Source organism: Octopus bimaculoides, chromosome 19, assembly GCF_046866305.1.
Source record: "Octopus bimaculoides isolate indiv1 chromosome 19, ASM4686630v1, whole genome shotgun sequence".
NCBI classification, from domain to species: domain Eukaryota; kingdom Metazoa; phylum Mollusca; class Cephalopoda; order Octopoda; family Octopodidae; genus Octopus; species Octopus bimaculoides.
Window position 1 is genome coordinate 5,274,791 of NC_142946.1, and position 23,454 is coordinate 5,298,244.

At 39.4% G+C, this 23,454-nt stretch overlaps 1 protein-coding gene across 6 annotated transcripts in view; it reads left to right on the forward strand.

Annotated features, from left to right (window-relative positions):
* Positions 1 to 19,470, forward strand: part of LOC106869426 (uncharacterized) — a 91,860-nt gene extending 72,390 nt beyond the window's left edge. For all 6 annotated transcript variants that reach the window (XM_089366379.1, XM_089366380.1, XM_089366381.1 and 3 more), the window contains 7 exons: positions 3,820 to 4,089; positions 8,065 to 8,100; positions 16,620 to 16,689; positions 17,037 to 17,119; positions 17,352 to 17,495; positions 18,424 to 18,532; positions 19,257 to 19,470. In XM_089366379.1, coding sequence (XP_089222505.1) covers positions 3,820 to 4,089; positions 8,065 to 8,100; positions 16,620 to 16,689; positions 17,037 to 17,119; positions 17,352 to 17,495; positions 18,424 to 18,532; positions 19,257 to 19,336 — 792 coding nt within the window. In that variant the 3' untranslated portion in view covers positions 19,337 to 19,470. The remainder of the gene's footprint in view (positions 1 to 3,819; positions 4,090 to 8,064; positions 8,101 to 16,619; positions 16,690 to 17,036; positions 17,120 to 17,351; positions 17,496 to 18,423; positions 18,533 to 19,256) is intronic.
* The last annotated feature ends 3,984 nt before the right edge of the window (positions 19,471 to 23,454 follow it).

The window sequence follows — 23,454 nt, forward strand, 5'->3', positions numbered from 1 at the left end:
AATTTTACGGGGCAGGGATACATGCCTTCATTTGAAGGTAGAACATTGCTATTGAGAGAAACGGTGACTATGTTGAGAAGTAGGGATGTGATCCACAGAGGACCAGCTTCATTTTGATGCATGATCATCATCATCATCATCATCGTTTAACGTCCGCTTTCCATGCTAGCATGGGTTGGACGATTTGACTGAGGACTGGTGAAACCGGATGGCAACACCAGGCTCCAGTCTGATTTGGCAGAGTTTCTACAGCTGGATGCCCTTCCTAACGCCAACCACTCAGAGAGTGTAGTGGGTGCTTTTACGTGTCACCCGCACGAAAACGGCCACGCTCGAAATGGTGTCTTTTATGTGCCACCCGCACAAGCCAGTCCAGGGGCACTGGCAACGATCTCGCTCGAAAATCCTACAGGAGCCAGTCAGGCGGTACTGGCAACGGCCACGCTCAAAATGGTGCATCTCATGTGCCACCCGCACAAGAACCAGTCCAGGGGCACTGGCAACGATCTTACTTGGCTTGCCGGGTCTTCTCACGCACAGCCCATTTCCAAAGGTCTCGGTCCGTAGTCATCGCCTCGGTGAGGCCCAATGTACGAAGGTCTTGCCTCACCACCTCAGCCCAGGTCTTCCTGGGCCTACCTCTTCCACGGGTTCCCTCAACTGTTAGGGTGTGGCACTTTTTCACGCAGCTATCCTCCTCCATTCTCACCACATGTCCATACCAGCGCAATCGTCTCTCTTGCACGCCACAACTGATGCTTCTAATGTTCAGCTTTTCTCTCAAGATACTTACACTCTGACGGGTATTCACATTGACATTACACATCCAACGGAGCATACTGGCTTCATTCCTTGCGAGCTTACGTATGTCCTCAGCAGTTACAGCCCATGTTTCACTGCCATGTAGCATGGTTGTTCGTACGCATGCGTCATACAGTCTGCCTTTTACTCTGAGTGAGAGTCCCTTTGTCGCCAGCAGGGGTAAGAGCTCTCTAAACTTTGCCCAGGCTATTCTTATTCTAGCAGCTACACTTTCAGCGCACCCACCCCCACTACTAACTTGGTCGCCCAGATAGCGGAAGCTATCGACTACCTCTAGTTTTTCACCCTGGAATGAGATAGAAGTTGTTTCCTGTTTGTTTGCAGTCTTTATTGCACCTGAACATCTGCCACAAACAAAAACTAACTTGCTAGTTAACCTGCCTTTGATGTTGCTGCACCTCTTATGTGTCCATAGCTTGCACCGGGTACATCTTATAGAGTTACTACCTACTCCTTTTCTACATACTGAGCAGGGCCATCTACCTGAAGGGGTTTGTGTTTTATCTACCTTCCTACTTATTAGGATTTTGGTTTTAGCTAGGTTGACTCTAAGGCCCTTCAGTTCTAGACCTTGCTTCCACACCTGAAACTTCTCCTCTAGTTCTGATAGTGACTCCGCAATTAGGGCAAGGTCATCAGCATAGAGGAGCTCCCAGGGGCAACCTGTCTTGAACTCCTCTGTGATTGCCTGGAGGACTATGGTAAATAATAGGGGGCTGAGGACGGAACCTTGGTGGACCCCTACCTCTACCCGGAATTCATTGCTGTACTCATTTCCAACCCTCACCTTACTGGCCGCATCTCTGTACATGGCTCGCACAGCTCTCACTAGCCATTCTTCTATCCCAAGTTTCCTCATTGACCACCAGATAAGGGATCGGGGGACCCTGTCAAAGGCTTTCTCCATGTCAACGAAAGCCAGGTACAGAGGTTTATCCTTGGCTAGGTATTTCTCTTGCAACTGTCTCACTAGAAATAAGGCATCAGTAGTGCTTTTACCTGGCACGAACCCAAACTGCATCTCATCTAAATTGATTCGCTCCCTAATTAGTTGGGCTATGACCCTCTCTGTAACTTTCATAACCTGATCTAACAGCTTGATGCCTCTGTAATTATTTGTATCTAAAGCGTCCCCTTTACCTTTGTAGCAGTTGACTATGATGCTGCTACACCAGTCATAGGGTATGACTCCTTCGTGTATCACCTGGTTCGTAATACGGGTGACTAGGCTATAGCCAACACTGCCAGATATTTTGAGCATCTCTGCAGTGATTCCTGATGGGCCGGGGGCTTTCCCGGTCTTCATACTCTTAATTGCTTTATCTACCCTGGTACTATCAACTCGGATAGCTGGTCCCTCTATTGGGTCGACATAAGGCAGGCTCTCTTTCTCCCATTCATTCTCTTTATTAAGCAATCTATCGTAGTGGCATCTCCAGACCTCTTTCTTTGCATCCTCATTTAATGCAAGCGTACCATCATCCATGCGAACACATTTCTCTCCTACAACATCACTATTCTCTCTCCTACACTGTCTTGCAACCCGAAATACCTCGAGTCTTTGGTCCTCACGGCGCAGAACATTGGCAAATCTTTCCTTATCTGCTTCCCCTCTGGCTAAATAAACCTGTCGCCTAGCCTCCCTTCTGGCACATTGGTACAATTCCCTGCTACCACCGTTCTTCCAGTCCTTCCAAGCTTGTTTCTTTTGTCTAATAGCCCTGTCTACCTCCTTGTTCCACCACCACGTTACTCTGGGTTGGGAGGGGACCTTACACCACCCACAAATCTGGTCGGTGGCTTTCAACAGGTTGTCCCGCAGAAATCTCCAATTGTCTTCCACGTTGTATGATGCTATATCCCCTTCTATTTCGTTAAATGCTTCAAGTAACTTGTCTCTAAGTCTCTGTCCGTTTGCAGGGTCTTTAAGCTTCCACACCCTTCTTCTCCAAGCCTGTCTAATTCTGGGCACCCATTTTGCCTTGATCCCAAAGTCGCTAACTACTAATCTATGTTGTGGGGTACATTCTTCGCCAGGGTAGGTTTTGGCATTTATAAGCCGCCCTCTTTCCCTATTTCTGGCGAGGATGTAGTCGATTTGGCTAGAGTGTCTGCCGGAGCGGTAGGTGACTAGGTGACTGGCAGGTTTCCTGAAGTTGGTATTGCAGACCATAAGATTGGTTGCATCACAGAACTCCAGCAGTCTGGTTCCCTCCTCGTTGCGGGAACCGAAGCCATAGCCTCCATGTATGCCATGGAAGCCCCCAGCACGACGTCCGACATGACCGTTGAAGTCTCCAGCCACAAAGAGAAGGTCCCTGTCACTCGTCGACGAGGTAGTTTGCAAGAGGGTGTCATAGAATTGGTCTTTCAGACCATCTGGTAGCCCAGGTTGAGGTGCATAGGCTGAGATGACAGTAGCTAATCTATGATGAAGCACTAGTCTGATCTTAAGTACTCTGTCACTTACTCTAACGACCTCGATTACCTTATCCACCCATTTCTCCGCTAGAAGTATTCCTACGCCCCCGACCCCGTCAGTGTTCCCTGCCCAGAAAATCTTGTACCTGTGTTCTTTGCCTGTGAGGAACCTTGCAGAACCTCCTCTCCATCTTACTTCCTGGATGCAGCACATATCTACGCATCTCCGTTCAAGCATCTCAACAATTTCACCAGATCTACCTTTCAGCGTGCCGACGTTGAGAGTGCCAATCCTAACAGTATGGGTGTTGGGGGTGTGGGCCTGTAGCCTGGGAAGAGGAAAAGCAGTGTCGTGTACCTGAAAAGAAAAGATATATATATATATATGATATATGATATATGATATATATATATATATATATATATATATATATATATATATATATAATGACAAAAAAAGTAGAACAGAGTGAGCAAGTCTTTTTACTACATCAATTTACAAGTGTTTCATCATGTATATATATATATATATATATATATATATCAATAATGTGTGTATGTTTTTATCTCTTTCAGGATCAGATAAAGTTTCTGAAGGTGGAACACAATAAAACTCTTACTTTGCTCCATAACCAGACGGAATCGAACGAGAAAGAAATCTACCGTCTTCAGAAAGAACTCCAGCAGCAACAGCAGCAGCAACAGCCGCTGCAGTTGCCGCTTCAGCCATCCATGGCAACTGTACAGTATGTTAGTAAACCACCAGACCGAGACCGAGACCCGAGTGATTCACCTTCTGATTTATCTTCTGACATTCTTCGACATGAAGAACGGCAACAGGGCGAGGTCAGTCTCAGTATTTCCAGACCATTCCACCCCTCACCCCCACTCTCACTCTCTCTCTCTGTGTCCCTCTTGCTTCTTTCACTTTCTCCTTCTCTCTCTCTCTCTCTTTCGCCTTTCACCTTCTTTTCTCTCTCTTCCCTTCATATATATATGCGTATGTATGTATACTTATATATATGCATGTATACATATATACATATATAAATGCATGTATATATACATATGTATGCATATGTATGTATACATATATATGTATGTGTGTGTATGTATGTATACATATATATGTATGCATATATATATATATATGTATATATATGTATGTATATGTGTGTATGCATATATGTATATATATGTATGTATACATACATGCATATGTATGTATATGTATGTATGCATATGTATGTATACATACATGCATATGTATGTATATGTATGTATGCATATGTATGTATACATACATGCATATGTATGTATACATACATATGTATGTGTATGTATGTATATATTATATATACACGTGTGTGTGTGTGTGTGTGTGTGTGTGTGTGTGTGTGTGTGTGTGTGTGTGTGTGTGTGCCTGTATTTGTCTTTGTGTTTGGTGCTGGTGTCTTTACTTCCCTGTAACTTAGCAGTTTCACAAAAGAGACTGATAGAGTAAGTGCCAGAGTCAAGATAAAATTCAAGGTCTGGGGCTGATCCGTTCAACTAATATTCTTCAAGATTGTGCCCCAGCATGGCCGCAGCCTAACGACAGAAACGAATAAAAAATAAAGGTTGAGTATACTAGCTTCTGTAGCCTAGAGAAAGATGAAAACAGAAAAGAAATACCATTGGAAGAGAAGAAGTAGTAGTAGTAGTAGTAGTAGTAGGAGAAGAAGAAGAAGAAGAAGAAGAGGGGGTTGGTTTTGGTGTAAGAGAATTTTCTTCTGACAGGCACAAAATGAAAGAAAACAACGAAGAAACGTTCCTGTTATGGCTTCATCTTGCCATGTTGGTTTCTAAGTTTGGTCTGCTACATTGACGTGCGTCTTGTAAGGAGATGGATTTGAATGTCACCCAACGGAAGCCAAGTGTGAGGACGAGGCTGGGCTTGACTGAGAGGGAGGGAGGGAGGGAGGGAGGTGTTTGCTTGTGGTGTTCACTGGCAAGGTTTCCCTCCTGAAGTTCTGCTGTTTGGAATGGTGGAATGGATGAACATGTATTGTGACTGTGAATGACACATCGTCGTTTAATGTCCGATGTACAAATGTGTGTGTGTGGGTGTGTGTGTGTCTATATATATATGAGTGTGTGTATATATATGTGTGTATATATATATATATGTGTGTATCTATGTGTGTATATGTATTTATGTGTCATCATCATCATCATCATCGTTTAACGTCCGCTTTCCATGCTAGCATGGGTTGGACGATTTGACTGAGGACTGGTGAAACCGGATGGCAACACCAGGCTCCAGTCTGATTTGGCAGAGTTTCTACAGCTGGATGCCCTTCCTAACGCCAACCACTCAGAGAGTGTAGTGGGTGCTTTTACGTGTCACCCGCACGAAAACGGCCACGCTCGAAATGGTGTCTTTTATGTGCCACCCGCACAAGCCAGTCCAGGGGCACTGGCAACGATCTCGCTCGAAAATCCTACAGGAGCCAGTCAGGCGGTACTGGCAACGGCCACGCTCAAAATGGTGCATCTCATGTGCCACCCGCACAAGAACCAGTCCAGGGGCACTGGCAACGATCTTACTTGGCTTGCCGGGTCTTCTCACGCACAGCCCATTTCCAAAGGTCTCGGTCCGTAGTCATCGCCTCGGTGAGGCCCAATGTACGAAGGTCTTGCCTCACCACCTCAGCCCAGGTCTTCCTGGGCCTACCTCTTCCACGGGTTCCCTCAACTGTTAGGGTGTGGCACTTTTTCACGCAGCTATCCTCATCCATTCTCACCACATGTCCATACCAGCGCAATCGTCTCTCTTGCACGCCACAACTGATGCTTCTAATGTTCAGCTTTTCTCTCAAGATACTTACACTCTGACGGGTATTCACATTGACATTACACACTCTGACGGGTATTCACATTGACATTACAGTATGTGTGAATATATATATATATATTTGTGTGTGTGTGTGTGTGTATAAACGTGCATGCATGCACACCTCTCTGTGTGTGTGTGTGTGTGTGTGTGTATTGACATATTTGTATCTATCTATCTATCTATATATATATATATATATATATATACACACACTTTATCTATCTATCCATACACACATGACATGATTATCTACAGATATCTGTGTTTTATGCTCTGCGTGAGTGTGTGTGTGTAGATACATATATGCGTGTGTGTGTTTGCATACACACACATACTCACATGCATACATGTAGGCATTCATGCACACACACACACACACACTGAGACACACATACATCACCACACCTGCTCCTCTACCGATTCCACTTTTGCACACAAAACCGAATAAAAAAACTGTGGTGAAGCTGGACACATATTCTATGTTATTGTTGTTGTTGCTTTAGTTGTTTTTGTCTGCCTGCACTGATACTCCTACCTCCTCCTACTTCTACCTCTTCCCACTCATCACTCTCTTCCTCTCACTCTTCCTCCTACTCTTCTCTCTCTTCCTCCTTCCTTCTCATCACTCTTTTTCTCCCTCTCTTCGCCCTCTTCCTCCCGCTCCTCCTCCTTCCTCTCATCAGTCTCTCTTCCTCTCATCAGTCTCTCTTCCTCCCACTCTTCTTAAACCATTACGGTATTTCCTGGCATACAAGTCGAATTTTGCAGACCAAAATTTGCAGCCAGAAATAAGCAGGTCGACTTATACACTAAAATGGTTTGCAGAACCAAAAGTTCCATGTGAAATGCAGCAGGATTCGGAAAGATAGCCATGATATTTGAATATTTACACTATATACCACTGTGACTTGTATGTCGGTAGTTATAGGATGGCTAAAAATGTTCAACTGAGTTATGTCCCTTCACTGAGTTACCTCCCCTTTATAAACTTTATCATTTTTCAGATTTTTTTGTGTTTGATCAATTTAGTTGTTTGATCAGCTGAGTTACTTATTCACGTCTGAAAAATTCTGGAGGATTTTTGATTCTAGAAATTATGCCCCCTTTACATTCGCAATTGCCACTGGGTGTTTTACTCAAAGCAGAGGTATTTTTCGATAAATAAAAATTTATCTAGTGTTTAATATAACTTTATAAATCTTTGCTTTCTGAATTTATGTCAGTGGCCTCTCTCAGTTCATTAGCTCATTTTCGTATACACACACACATTATTACTTTCACCATCATCATTTTACCTCTACTTTCCATGCTGGCGTGGGTTAGATGGCTTGACAGGATCTGGGGACTGGCAAGCCAGTGGGCTGCATCAGGCTCCAATCTGATCTGGCAAGGTTTCTACAGCTGGATGACCTTCCTAACGCCAACCACTCCGAGAGTGTAGTTGGTGTTTTTTTACGTGCCACCAGCATGAGGGCCAGTCAGGCAGTACTGGCAACGACCACGCTTGAATGGTGCTTTTTACGTGTCACTGGCACGGGAACCAGTTAGGTGGCACTGGCAACGACCATGCTTAAATGGTGCTTTTTGTGTGCCACCGGCACGGGAGCCAGTCAAACCCCTTTCCTATTAATGTAACAAATGAATTATTTTCCAATGCACAAAAAATAAGGACCTGTTACAGTAGTTTTGAGATGATGGGTGGCTTTATGCCAGGGATGAAAGGTCAGAGTACAATAGAGGGATGGAAACAAGTCTTGCAGAGGAGATATAAGGCTACATCAGCTGAAGAAAGAGGAGGGTGACAACATTACACACACACACACACACACACACACATGATTTCAAACAATTAAACAACATCATTTTCATTAACTGTAGAAAATCATTTCCTTTTCTTTATTTTCATTTTTTAAAATTACTTTTATTTTTCCGTTTCTTTGTAGGGTATGGAATTTGTTGACACGGAATCCTTCCATCGGGTAAGAAATAGTTTGTTTTTAGTTTTCTTTGATTCCATTCTCTGGAAACAACTTCTTCATTCATTAATCCTTCATTCATTAATCCTTACCATTCTTTTATTTGTTTATTTATCCAGATTGATATCTTTTTTTTTTTACCCTATTTTTATCTTTTATTTGTTTCAGTCATTAGACTGTGGCCATGCTGGGGCATTGCCCTGAAGGGCTTCATCGAACAAATTGATCCCATTATTTATTCTATCAGTTTCTTTTATCGAATCGCTAAGTTATGGGAACGTAAACAAACCAACACCAGTTATCAAGGCTTCTTTCAGTTTCCCTCTAGCAAATCCACTTACAGAGCTTTAGTCGGCCCAGCGCTATAACAGAAGACACTTGCCCATGGTGCCACAGGGCCTTATTTTTGGGATCAACAAAATAAGTACCAGTTAGATACCTCCTCCCCTGAAGTTGCTGGCTTTGTGCTAAAATCTTCCTCCTCCTCCTCCTCCTTCTTCTTCTTCTTCTCATTAAGGTGGCGAGCTGGCAGAATCGTTAGCATGCTGGGCAAAGTGCTTAGTGGCATTTCATCCGACTTTATGTCCTAAGTTCAAACGCCCCCCCCCCCCCCCCTTGGGGGCGAGGTGGGGGGGTGATAAAATAAGTATCAGTTGAGCGCTGGGGTTGATGTAATCAACGTACACCTTCCCCAAGATTGCTGCCCTTGTGACAAAATTTGAAATCACCACTGCTACTACTGCTACTATCCAAAAACCTTTATGTTTAAAGTAGCTGATTTTTCATTTAGTAATTGAAAGAAACTTGAATGAATGGCTGCTGATATGTCTGAGAATCTTTTATCCATTTCAATAATGAACGTTTTTTTAAATGTGTTGTTAATTGGGGTTTCTTAATTACAGAGCTGAGAATCTAGGGTTTCAGGTCTGAAGCCCAAGATATCGAGGGATGGTGGTGGTGGTGGTGACAATTGAACACCAATATATTGATGAAGTATTGGAATGAAATTAATAACTATACATTTGCATGGCTGAGGCGTGTGTGTGTGTGTGTGTGTGTGTGTGTTTGTGTGTGATATACTTATGCTGTCATAATTAAAACGCAAAAGATACAATATTGCAAAACATTTCCACATTGCATGTCTTCCCCCACCCCCTACACTCTTGTGCACATTTACTTGTTCTATAATCATGTTTGCATGTGTGTGTGTGTGTGTGTATGTGTGTCCCCGATGAACGGGAACGTGAAACTCCAAGTAACAGTTTTTTTTTTGTTATATTTCTGCTGCTTTTAAATAAAGCATATTACTCTACCTCTGGTAGTTGAGTACTCTTTTTTCCACCTTGTTGCACATTTCATGTGCTTACTCCGGTATATATATACATATATATACCGGAGTAAGCACGTATATATATATATATATATATATATATATACCGGAGTAAACACATATATATATATATATATATATCATTATCATTTAATGTCTGTGTTTGTATGTGGGTATCATATACACACTTATGCATATATGTACATGCATACACACACTCTCTCTCACTCACACACACACACACACACACACGTATAGAAGACTTCTTCAGTTCCCAATTTGTTTTCTGTTTCCCAATGATGGTTTTCCTTGGCCACATACAGATTAAGTTTCCCCCCCAAGATAAAGATTGAAAATTATGGAAGTCAATCAGTGCAACATTCAGCTACACAATGAGCTTGAAGTGTGTACATGTTTCAGTTTGTATGGTGGTGTTTCTGGTCTTCCTTATCCATTCCTTCTCGCCTCCCACATAACAATGAATGCAATGACATAAGAGAGAAAACTTCTGATATATCCTTTTCCCTCTTGTATCGGTTATTATTTTTCAAGTGTCAAGCGATGAGTATTCAAACATGGCAAAGAGCTGCTGGAATCGTTAGAGAATTGAAGAAAACGTTTTTGTAAATTTCTTTTCATTTGTGTACGCTGTGAGTTCAAAACCTTGTTGAGGTTGATTTTACCTTTCATCGTTTCGAGGTTTAATAAAATAAAGGATTAGTGATGTGCTGCTCTCAGTTGATCAACCAATCGTTACTCCCCAAACTTCAGGCCATGTTCTTATTCTAGAAAGCATTATTATCTTATAATAATTCTACTTGTCACTCCGTTACTTAGCCCGTCTGTAACGCTTCCACGTGATTAGTTGAGGGCTGGGGAAGGGAAGAGGAGTGGGGGAGGAGGGGAGATAGACAAGAAAGAATACAACGATCGCCCATGTCCAATTTATATTATAGAAGATATATGTATATATATATATATATATATATATATATATATATATATATATATACACACACACACACACACACACACACACACACACACACACACACACACACACACACACACACACGCATATACATATATATATATCTCTCTATATATATGTCTTATTTTACTACACGTTTTGGGGAATTAGTGTTTGTCATATTTTCTGTTTGTTTTTTTATTTAATCCTGAAAATATATATTTATATATATACATGTGTGTATGTGTGTGTCTTTGTGTTTGAACACTTGACAACTGCTGTTGGTGTATTTATGTCCCCTATAACTTAGCGGTTCAGCAAAACGGACTGATAGTGTTAGGCTTTAAAAAAATATGTCCTGGAGAAAACCCTTCAAAACAGTGCTCCAGCATGGCCACCACAGTATGATGACTGATACAAGTAAAAGAATAAAAGAATATATGCATGTATGTATATATGTATGTATATATATGTGCATGTATGTATATATATATATGTACATCATTTAATCGTTTAACATCCGCTTTCCATGCTAGCATGGGTTGGACAAAATGTATGCATGTATAAGTACATATGTATATATATGTGTATACATATATCCACACATGCACAAAATGGGCTTCCTCACAGTTTCCATTTATGAAATTCCCTTACAAGGCATTGGTCAGCCTGAGGCTATAGTAGAAGAAAGACCCTTGACCAAGGTGCCGAATTGTGGGATTGAACCAGAAACTGTGTCCCACTCTTTGCCAATATTTATAACAATACCTGTTTCTCTTTCCAGATAATATTTCAGTTTTCTTTTTCCCATCGACATTAAAATCTATAAATAACATTGATCATACACAGTGTTTATATCGAAACAAAATGTTGCAGTTTGTATTCGTTGCCAATTCCAACATTTATTTTTTTTTCTATCTTTTGCATTATTTTCTGTTTTTCAAGTTACGTAACAGGGAACCATTCATATCTCATCTCCATGGCAGAATGTTAAATTGTCTTTTATCCATTTCCAGATGATATCTTTTCAATGGTTGATAGTTTTTTTTTTTTTCTTTTCTGAGTATTTCATCTCATTTACGTACACACTTATCATCATTTCATTTCATTTTCTTTCTTTCTTTCTTCCTCTCCTCGTATCATCTTTACCTTTTTTCTTTTTTTACCATTTTCCTTCCTTCTTTGTTTATTTGAAATATGATAGTTTGAATTCCATTTACTTGTTGAGAAACCAGAGTTATCTTGTGTGATTCTTGATAAAGTATTTATGTATGTATGTAAATCTGTGTGTCCCTGTATACATCTGTGTGTGTGTGTGTGTGTGTGTGTGTGTCTTGTGTAAAGTTTTATAAAGTTTGTCATTCTGTCTCTATATGTGTGTGTGTGTGTGTGTGTGTGTGTGTGTGTGTTTACACATATAAGTATGTACATGATTACATGCTGGGCTTCTTTGAATTGCCATCTACTGAATACCCCGACAAGGCTTTGGTAAGCCTGGGGCTACAGTAGAAGGCATATGTTGAATGCATCGTACGGTGAGGCTGAACCTATCACTACACAGTTGAGAAGTGAAGTCTTGATCACATAACCATGCTATAGTATATATGAAATGCATAAACAAATCCTGAAAGATTGCTTTGAGAGTCGTGATGTATTTTATAAATATGCCTGCTCAAGTATCATAAAAGCATGAAACTATTAGTAGCTGTTTCGGTTCTGTGTTTAATTTGATATACATACTGATATATGATGGTGGCAGTGTGTATGTAGGTGTCTGACTGTCTGTCTGTCAGTTTCTCTATTTCATTTTTGTATGCGCTTTGTAAGATTCTTTATCTGAATTTGTGTGTTGAAGCATATTTAATTGTGTCTGGAGAGAGTAATTCTCTTTTAGTGCCTTATTAATTTAACACACTCACTGGTCTGATTTCCACTCATTTACGTATTTAAAAAAAAAATTTTTTGCTAATATTTTTGTTGCAACTTGCAACCTTTTCAATAGTTTTGTCTCTCAGTAGCAATCCTCAGACCATGCCATACCTCCACATGCAACTCTTGTTCTCTTGCGTTGACTCAAGATTATCACTGATATATGGTAATATACAGTATATTGGCAGCATGAAATCGTTAGAATTAACTACATAAGCAAACTGACCAATTAAGTAATTTGCACGCCATCACACACACACACATGCTTACGTATATCATTGTATTCACATAGCTTTGAAGTTTGTTACTAGTTTTAGTGTTTATTTTTGTTAACTCTGCACTTTTCTGTGTTTTAAGTTGTGTGAAAGTTCTGTAGAATTATATATAAGTGGTGTCTGCGTATGAGATTAGATTTTGGTATGGAATATGCCAGGAAGGTCAAATACAGATGTAAAACAGCCATATACATGTGTATATATGAAGATATATATATATGTGCCTGTATGTATGTATGTTTGTATGTGTATGCATATATATATATATATATCTGTCCGGCATTCGCCATGATAGATCGCAAGGTACTACACATTCTTTATTTTCTCTCCTTGTTTCTTTCTGTGTTCCTTTCTGCTGAAGAGCATAGGCTCGAAACATTAAAGACTTTTTCAGTTCCCAAGCGTTATACTAATACATCCATTTGTTGTCTATACCACCTGTCCTCGTCTTTTGTTTTTTTCGTGAATTCTCCCCCCATGTATATATATATAGGGGGAGAATTCCTATATATATATATATATATATATATATATATATATATATATATATATGTCTGAATTAACAAATATATCCATACAAATATATATATATATATATATATATATATATATATATATATATAGTTTTTCCCATTCCTATATACACATCGACATCTAAATTTTCTCCCTTCATTCTCTCATCATTCTTTTCAGTCTCTCTTTCTCTCTCCGTCTCTCCCTTCCTCCTCCCTCCTGTCCTTCTCCCCTCTCTCTTTCTCTTTCTCCCTACACACACACACACACACACACACACGTGTCATCCAATCCAATTCCTTTAACTTTGCAGAGAGCAAGAGAGAGGAACAGAGCTGATTCCTTTCATTGGTGCTTCACCTGTTTATATTTGACTGCAAATCCACTTCAAAAGAATTGCGTTTCACATCAGTGGAACCCTTCGCTCGGCCGGTCTTCCTCCGCACTTCTTATCGTTGTCACATATTGCTCTTGTTGTTGTTGTTGTTGTTAGCATTGCTTCTTGTTCTTCTGCTTCACTTCCGAAGATCTTCAATCATTCTTCGGTGCATCTTGGAATATTCCAAAATTTTTGATTTTTCTTCGTTCTTTTGTTTTAGCTTTTTTTTTTCGTTTGTTTTTAGATTTCCCTTCCTCCTCTCCTTACCCACTCCTCTCCTTCCCTTCCTTCCCCCTCTCTCTTCCTCCCCCTCTCTCTTCCTCCCCCTCCCTATCTTCCCCCCTCCCCTATCTTCCCCTCCCCCTCTCTTCCTACCCTCCCCCTCTCTTCCTACCCTCCCCCTCTCTTCCTACCCCTCCCCCTCTCTTCCTACCCCTCCCCCTCTCTTCCCCCTCCCTCTCTTCATACCCCCTCTCTTCCTACCCCTCCCCTCCCCTCCTCTTTTCTCCCCTCTTCTTTTCCTCCCCTCTTCTTCTTGATGGGCTTCTTTCAGTTTCCATCTCCCACATCCACTCTCAAGACTTTGGTTGGCTCAAGGCTATAACAGAAGTTACTTGCCCCAGGTGCCACACAGCAGGACTGAACCCGGAACCATGTGGTTGGGAATCAAGACTCTTACCACACAGCCACGCCCAAAGCCTGAGCATTTATGGATGAAATAACTGTGAAAGTCTATTTTCTGTGAAACAATTAAATATTATCGACAAGCATTGAGCTTCGTTATCTCTCATTAAAAGAAACTTTGCTGTGATGGCCGTTTTCATTAACTTCAAGTACACTCACTCACTCACTCGTTCTCTCTCAAGTCGTTTGGCGCACTGATTAAATTTTGATCCGTTTGGTAATTTCCAACTTAATGAAATGCATTTGAAAATGTTTTGACTGACATCTTTGGAAACCACCACCACCACCACCACCGACAACAACAACAACAACAACAATGATTACAGTAGAAGCAGCAACAACAACAGCATCACTACTCAGACCACTGACATCATTGTCGTCATCGTCATCACGTCCACCGCCTTCGACATCATCATTGCCTCCTCCATCGTCAATAACAACACCAGAGTTATCACTTACCACCATCATCATCATCGTCACCACCACCACCATCATCATCATCGTCACCACCACCACCAATAATAATGACAATGACAAAAACATCTGCTGGTATCGTCATTCCACTTATGATACCAAGAACAACATCAACTTCATCTTTGTCATCATCATCATCACTAACAACAAAACCATCACTACCATCAACAGCAGCAGCATCACTACCAACAGCATCATTCCACCACCAACAACAACACCAACAACACCAACAACACCAATAAACATCAACACCGGCAGCAAAAAATATGTAAATTGCTTAAATTGACGAACTGCAAGTCTAATTAAAAATTGAAAAAAGAAAAAATACACAGAGAGAGAGAGAGAGAGAGAGAGAGAGAGAGAGAGAGAGGTGGGGGTGGAGAGGGTTAGGGTGGATGAGCGACACTGAACCGAAATGTTAGAAATCTTTTAAATCTAACCAAAAATTGTGATGCCAGTCACATTTAGATTTTAATCTGCACATTGACAGTTGCACGCGCATAGAGGCACATTCATACAGTCACACATGTACACACACACACAGTCACACATGTACACACACACACGCTTCAACACACACACACACACACACACACACACGCTTCAACACACACACACACACACACACACAGAATCTGACAGTATTAGGAAGCAACAGAAATATAAGGACCTAGTTTCTCCCAGAAGTCTGTTGAGTTTCCTTACATAATATATGTGCAAGTCGATGTTATCTCCCTGTCTGTCTGTCCGTCTGTCTATCTACTTATGTACATGTGTGTGTATCTATCTATCTATCTCTCCGACTTATGTCTGTCTGTGTATCTATTCTATCTCGCTCCCCACCTGCCTACATATATACGCATATACGTATTACGTGTGTGTATCTGCTTGCTTAGGTATGTATACATCTAATAATGTGTGTATGTTTGTATCTCTCTCTCTCTCTCTCTACCTGTTTCTATATATATATATATATATATATATATATATATATATATATATATATGTATCTGCTTACTTAGGTACGTATACATCTAATAATGTGTGTATGTTTATATCTCTCTCTCTCTACTTCTATGTCTCTCTCTCTCTACTTCTATGTCTCTCTCTCTCTACTTCTATGTCTCTCTCTCTCTACTTCTATGTCTCTCTCTCTCTCTCTCACCCAAACCTCCCCACCCGCCCATCTACTCCTCATCATGCCTACTCCATGTTATGCTAATTTTGGCTGTCCATTGAAACATCGTGAAATCCACCCCAGAAGCCAAATGTCACCATCTGCATTGCAGATGTTATTGTTTTCTTCTCTTACCATTTTCTTTTTATTAGATGGAGCAGAGTCTGGGTGGGTGGGTGTGTGGCTGGTGGTGGTGGTGGTGGTGGTTGTTATTACATCAGAACAGTTCACCATTTGTCTCAAAAGAAAATCTGACCAAAACAGACATTTCTGATGTTATTCAATGTTGGCATAGCCATGTCAACAGACACATAATATGGCATTGAGATGGTTGTAATGGTACGGGGTGGGGGTGGGGGACTGAAAAGTTCTTGGTTTTGGGTGAAAGAAGACAGAAGAGGTTCAGTTAATTATGATTTTATTCAACAAATTCCCCTCTCAGACTCACACACTTATTGCAGCAGCCCTTCAATTTTTCTAAACCCTGTAAAAGAACTCTGAAGGTTGGGCCTCCACCCAGGCCTTTTGCAGTACCCTTAAAGCCAGGAACTTTTCAGCACCCCCTCGTGAATAATGATAATAATGATTTCAAATTTTAGGCCCAAGCTCAGCTATTTTAAGGAGCGAGCTTATCGATTGTGTTGGCCCCAGTGTTCAATTGGATCCCGTTCTATTGACCCCGAAAGAATGAATGATAATGTCAACCCCATCATCATTTGAACTCATTATTTATTTTTAAATAACTTTTATTGTTAGAATATTATTTTTTCTTATTTTTGTTTCCTCTTTAGGGGAACAGCAATCCGGGTTTGTCTACATTGGTTAGCTTTGAACAGCTTCTCACTCAACCGGAACAAGAAGGTAAGCTCACTGGTTTCACTTTTAAAAAGTTGTCATCATCAATGATCGTCATCCTCCTCCTCATCTTTTTCATCAACCACCAAATGTCACCACACCACCACTGCCACTACCAACACCATCATCATTAATCATTAATCATCATCATCATCATCAAACACGTCTACTATCACCATCCTCATCAATCACATGTCGTCGTTGTCATCATTATCATCACCACCACCACCACCACCACAACCATCACCACCTTTTATATTGTTTTTATTATTATTATTATTATTATTATTAATGGTGAAAGACATAAATGACAGGTCGCAGATGTTTGATGTCAACAAATATGTCTGTTTCAGTTGTGAAACCTCCCGTGTTTAATGAAGAAGAGCTGAAAGCAAGCTACGATTCAGCACAGAAGAGGAGTGATCACCTGGCTCAGGTAAGATATATTCTTCAGATATCCTTGTCATCACCATCATCATCATCATCATCATTTGATGTCCACGTTCCATGCTCTCATGAGAGAGAGAGAAGGCTGGATTTGTGTCTTGCATGTCTTCCTCTTTGTGTTTTTGTTGTAAATCATGACATTATGATTTATTGTATTTTAAAATCTATAGATTTTTTCAAAATTTGAATATTTGTTTATTTATCTATTTATTTATTTTCAGCTACTAAACGAAAGCGAAGCAACTGTGATGCGTTTGACTGAACAGGCCAAAATTCTGAAGGAAGAAATCCGTCGTTTAGAGCGGAATCAAGAAAGAGAGAAAGAATCGGCTAATTTAGAGTATTTGAAGAATATTTTCCTCAAGGTATATATCACCATAAATTGCTTTATACATCATTACAATTGTATTATATATGATTAGTCATCATCATCATCGAACTGTTTTCCATGCTGTCATGGGTTGGATGGTTTGGCAAGAGCTAGGGAACCAGGATGGTGCCAAGCTCTCTTGTCTGCTTTGGCATGGTTTGTACAGCCGGATGCCCTTCCTAATGCCAACCGCTTTGCAAAGTGTACTGGATGCTTTTCGTGTGGCACTGTCACCTGTGGAGGCACCAAGTGACTTGCAAGACAAAGACTCCCCCCCCTCCCTTGACTAGGAGGGACAGAACTTTTGAGGTGGGTGGTGGCTTAGTGCCAGTTGATGAGAAGTTCAAAGAATAATAGAGAAATAGAGATAGGAATCTTGCTGTAAAAGAGAAACAGTGTTGGAAAAGAAAGGAGAGGAAGAGAGACATACAGAGAAAAGATAGAAAGGAAGAAAGAAAGAGAGAGATTCTCTCTCTCACACACACATATACACACACACATATATATGCATTTATGTACTTGTGTGTGTGTGTGTGTGTGTGTGTGTGTGTGTGTGTGTGTGTGTTGGAATATGTAGTCTAAAGACAATTTTGTCACCCAGTGAAGAGGTTAACAGCGAAATCTCACCAGAATCACATAAGTTGTTATCTCTAGAATAATAAAATCGGTGCCAGATTAGCTAATGTAATCCTAGATACACTATGGCCGAAGGACAGAAAGAGATGGTTGGTCAGATCCGAAAAAGCCTTTGATGATCATAAGATTGCTCATTCAGGACACCAACCTCGGTTTTGGTGGGGTGGGGGCTATACTACTACTACTACTACTACTACTACTACTACTACTACTACTACTACTACTACTACTACCACTACCACCACCACCACCACTACTACTACTACTCATGTACTTTGTATTTCCAGTTTGTTATGTTGAAAGCTGGAGATGAGAGACAAATGTTGATCCCAGTTATTTGTACAATGTTAAAATTGAGCCCCGAAGAGAAAACACAGTTAACAGCAATTGCCCAAGGTAGGTTCATTTATATATATATATACATATATATATATATATATATATATATATATATATATATATATATATATGAAAAAAAAAAAAAACTTCCATAATTCTTTTTGTTTTTGGGTTTTTTTGCTGCTCTTTTCTTTATTTTAATATTTTAAATCTGAATTGTTTTTGCATTTGATTTTAATTGTTGTTTTAAAAATTTATTGTTTTTTTTTTGGATGATTTACATATTCATTCTTGGTATGTTCCTGGTAGATTCAAATTATTACTATTAGGGGACTTTGGGATATCTGGTGTTTCAACCTCATTGTATCTCCTCAGTGAAAGGTACCCTGAACTTATGAACCTAATAAGTTTGTGGTGCTTGTTTAGAACTTCAGCAAACAAATTATTTCCTGATAAGTACCAGTTGAATACTGGGGTTGATGTAGTTGACTTACACCTTCCCCCAAAATTGGCTGCTTTGTTTAAGATTTGAAACAATTACTATATATATATATATATATATATGGAAGGGTAATTTACGCCATGGAAGGGTAATTTACCCGGTGATTCTGCTGTTCTAACAGCAACTCTGTGTTCGGAAAATATCTTATTTGTATTCTAGAATCCTCTTTTGTGTTTTTCACTCTTTCTCTCTCTCTCTCTCTCTCTCTCTTAGACACACACCCACCTCCACACTTAAAATATTACTGACAAACCAATATGTTTTTTGTTTCCATTTCAGGTGACTCGGGAGCACCACCAGGCACCAACGCCGCAGGAACGTGGGGCTCCTACCTCCATCGATGGTCTGGCATCATGTAAAAATATCCACGTACATCTATTTTTGTCTGTCCTTCCATCCATCTCTCCATCCATCCATCTACCACCCACCCACCCACCCGTCCGTCCGTCCGTCCGTCCAACCGTCCGTCTGTCCATTCCAACACCTGCTTTCCTCATCTCGTCAGCACTTTTACACTGCACTCTTCTATTTCTTCTTCCTTGTCACATCAACTGTCATCGATCCATCACATACAGGTGTGTATATGTGTGTGTATATATGTGGGTAAATACACTTGGATGGCTGCTGACTAATGCAAAGCAACTGAAAAAAAGCATGAACGTTTATTTCTTCATATGACATGCCTTTATGTGTGTATATGCATGTGTGTGTTTGTGTATACACATGCATGTGTGTATGTATATATATATATATATATACACACACACACACACACACACAAATATGTAAATGTACGTGTATGTCAATATATACATACATACATGTGTGTGTCTATATATATATATATATATATATATATATATATATATATATATACACACGTACATGTGTGTGTATGTCTCTTTATCTCTCTCTCTCTCTCTCTCTCTCTATATATATATATATATACACACACACACACACACGTGCACACACATAACATACATGACAGGTTTCTGTACAGTTTCCATGTTTCCATTTATGAAATTTTACTAACAAAGAATTGATCCACTTAAAGGATTATGATATGATTGAAATCATTTGCCCAAAGTGGCACCCAGCAGAGCATGCAGGCACACACATATATATATATATATATATATATATATATATATATATATATATATACACACACACACACACACATGTATGTATGTACACACACTCATATATCAAACCTGGACCTATGTGGTTGTGAAGCAAACTTCTTAACTACACAGCCGAGCTTGTGCCCTTAATGTGTTAAAAACCAGGAACCAGTTCTCATCCGATTTGCCAGACATTGTGAGACTCTTGGGTTGGGTGCTCACTCAACACACACTCAGGGGCTGTGAAGCATTTCTGGTTTTGCTCTCTTAGTACCATTGGTAACTGCCAAACCCCTCACATTTATGCAATTAGTCAATGGCATTACCACACTCTCTCTCTGTTTCTCTCTCTATCTCTCTCTGCTTATCTCTGTCTCTCTCTACCTCTATATCTTTATGTCTCTATGTATTTCTCTCTCTCTCTATGTCTTTCTTGTTCTGTATATCTCTCTGTCTCTCTCTACCTCTCTGTCTCTCTCTACCTCTCTGTCTCTCTCTACCTCTCTGTCTCTCTCTACCTCTCTGTCTCTCTCTACCTCTCTGTCTCTCTCTACATCTTTCTCTGTCTGTCTCTCTAACTCTGTATGTCTCTCTCTCTCTCTCTGTCTATCTCTCTCTATTTGTCTATGTCTATCTCTCTCTATTTGTCTATGTCTATCTTTTTCTTTGTCTATCTCTGTCTCTCCCTGTTTGTCTATGTTTGTCTGTCTCTGTCTATCTTTTTTTGTCTATCTCTTTCATTATCTCTCTTTCATTATCTCTCTCTCTCTCTCTCTCTCTCTCTCTCTCTACTTCTCTGTTTCTCTATCTCAATGCTTATCTCTCTCTTTCTATCTCTTCATCTCTCTCTTTCTATCTCTTCATCTCTCTTTCTCTCTCTCTCTCTCACACAGCTTTCATTTATGCATTTTTATGCCATATATACATAATTAAAAAAAAAAGAATTTTGTAAATTTCTCACTCACATGCAGTGTGTATGTATGTGTGTGTGTGTGTGCATTTGGAAATTATTGTGTAAATACCTGGTCACATATATATGTGAAGGCACGTGGCGTAGTGGTTAGAGCATTGCTAGATCATGGTTTCAATTCCCAGACTGGGCAGTGCATTGTGTTCTTGAGCAACACTTTTCATTTTACATTGTTTCAATTCCCCCCTTTCAATCAAGGGGGGATTGTTGGCCTGCTCTCGCCTCACCCACTGGAGTAGCATCATTCAAACTCTGAAACGATACAAAGCACATTGTGACTAGCGATGTGTAACAACCTCTAATAGCCTGATCAGTCACGTGATCTATGTATATATATATATATATATATATATATATATATATATATATATATATACACGCACACATGCATGTATGTGCATATATCTGTGTATGTAAGGATATATATTTCTGTATGTATGTATATAGATATTTATGTATGCATTTATGTGTATGTTTACGTGTCTATCTATATGTGTGTATGTATGTATGTATGTATGTATATATAAAAATATGTTTATATGTGTTTTTAATGTGTTTTTATATATATGTTGTATATGTGTATACATATATATATATATATATCAGTTTAATATATATACATATATATAGATGTATATATGTAAGGAAAGAAGGTGAAAGGAAGTTACCTTTTGCGTCCTCACCTGGCATTGTTCGTGTCTTGACCATCTCCCTCTAATGGCTATTTTTATGGACATTTTCTTCCATTGTCATTTCCTGACCTTCAGATCTCTTCATTTTATTTATCTGATCCTCCTTGCTGTATGTACATTCAATTCTACATACATTCAAACACACATTTGTGCAACACACACACACACACACACACATATATACATATGTTTATGTGTGTGTGTGTATATATATATATATATATATATATGTATGTACATAAATGTATATGTATGCATATATGCATGTGTGAGTGTATATATATATATTAATATATATATGTATGTATATATATATGTGTGTGTGTATATATGTAATGCAATATGTGTATACTTGTTATATATGTAATATATATATTATATATATATAATATCTTATGTAACTATGTGATATGATATGCATATATATATATATATATATATATATATATATATATATATGTATATAGTGTGTTATATATGATTTATAAATCATACAATGCAGATATCATATAATATACAAAACACATGAACTGTAAATATTAACCAATGAGAATTGCTATTGGGAAATGGTGGAGCATTGGTAATCCAACCAAGAGTTGTCTGTCTTATTTTTATGATTATCATCATCATTATTGTTATTATTATTATTATTATTATTAATAATGGCAGGCTGGCAGAATCATTAGAGCCACTGAGAAAATGGTTAGCAACCTTTCTTCTGGCTCTCTTGTGTCCAGAGTTCAAATTCCGTCAAGGTTGACTTAGCCTGTCATACTTTTGGGGGTTGATGAAACAAGTGCTAGTCGAGTACTGGGATTGTTGTAATTAACTTTACTCTTTCCCTAGAATTGCTGGCCTTGTGCAAAATTTGAAACCATTATTGTTATTATTATTATTATTATTATTATTATTATTATTATTATTATTAAGGTGGCGAGCTGGCAGAATTGTTAGCACACCGGACAAAATGCTTACCAGTGTTTCACCGGTCGCGACATTCTGAGTTCAGTATCTGCCAAGGCGAACTTTGCCTTTGATCCTTTTTGGGGTCAGTAAAAAAAAAAGTACCAGTTGAAAACTGGGGTCAGTGTAACTGACTTATCCTGTCCACCCTAAAAAACATTTCTGGCCTTGTGCCAAAATTTGGAATCGTCATTATCATCATCATTATTATTATTATTATTATTATTTCTTTGTTTTTTGGAATATGCAAAAAGAAAAGAAATGAACCTTTGTGGAGCATTGCAAGATCCTGAAGGTGACCTAGCAAGCCAAATTTCCTCGAAGTGGTTTTGATTCCTGGTTTTATCTATTTTTATTTCTCTTTACTTCATCGATGCCCCATGGGGAAGAAATTTCAAACATCAAACTCTCATTCCATCCCATATTAGGCTTCTTTCATTTCATTCTTCTGGATCCAGAGATGCCACAGTGTGGCTCTCTGGGCCACCATTTCTGTGAATAATGTAAATGTGTTGGAACCGGGACCCAGAAACATCGTGGCTCTGGCTGTTATGTTAAAAAAAAAAATAAAGTAAATAACAATAAAAAAAACTGCCCATCTCCCCACAAGTGGATTTGGTATCAAGAGACCACTCCTCCTGCTTGTATGATACCAAGTTACTGTTTGAAGGTGGACTAAATTAAAATCTTCCATCAAAATTCTATATTAATTCCTGTTCCAAATG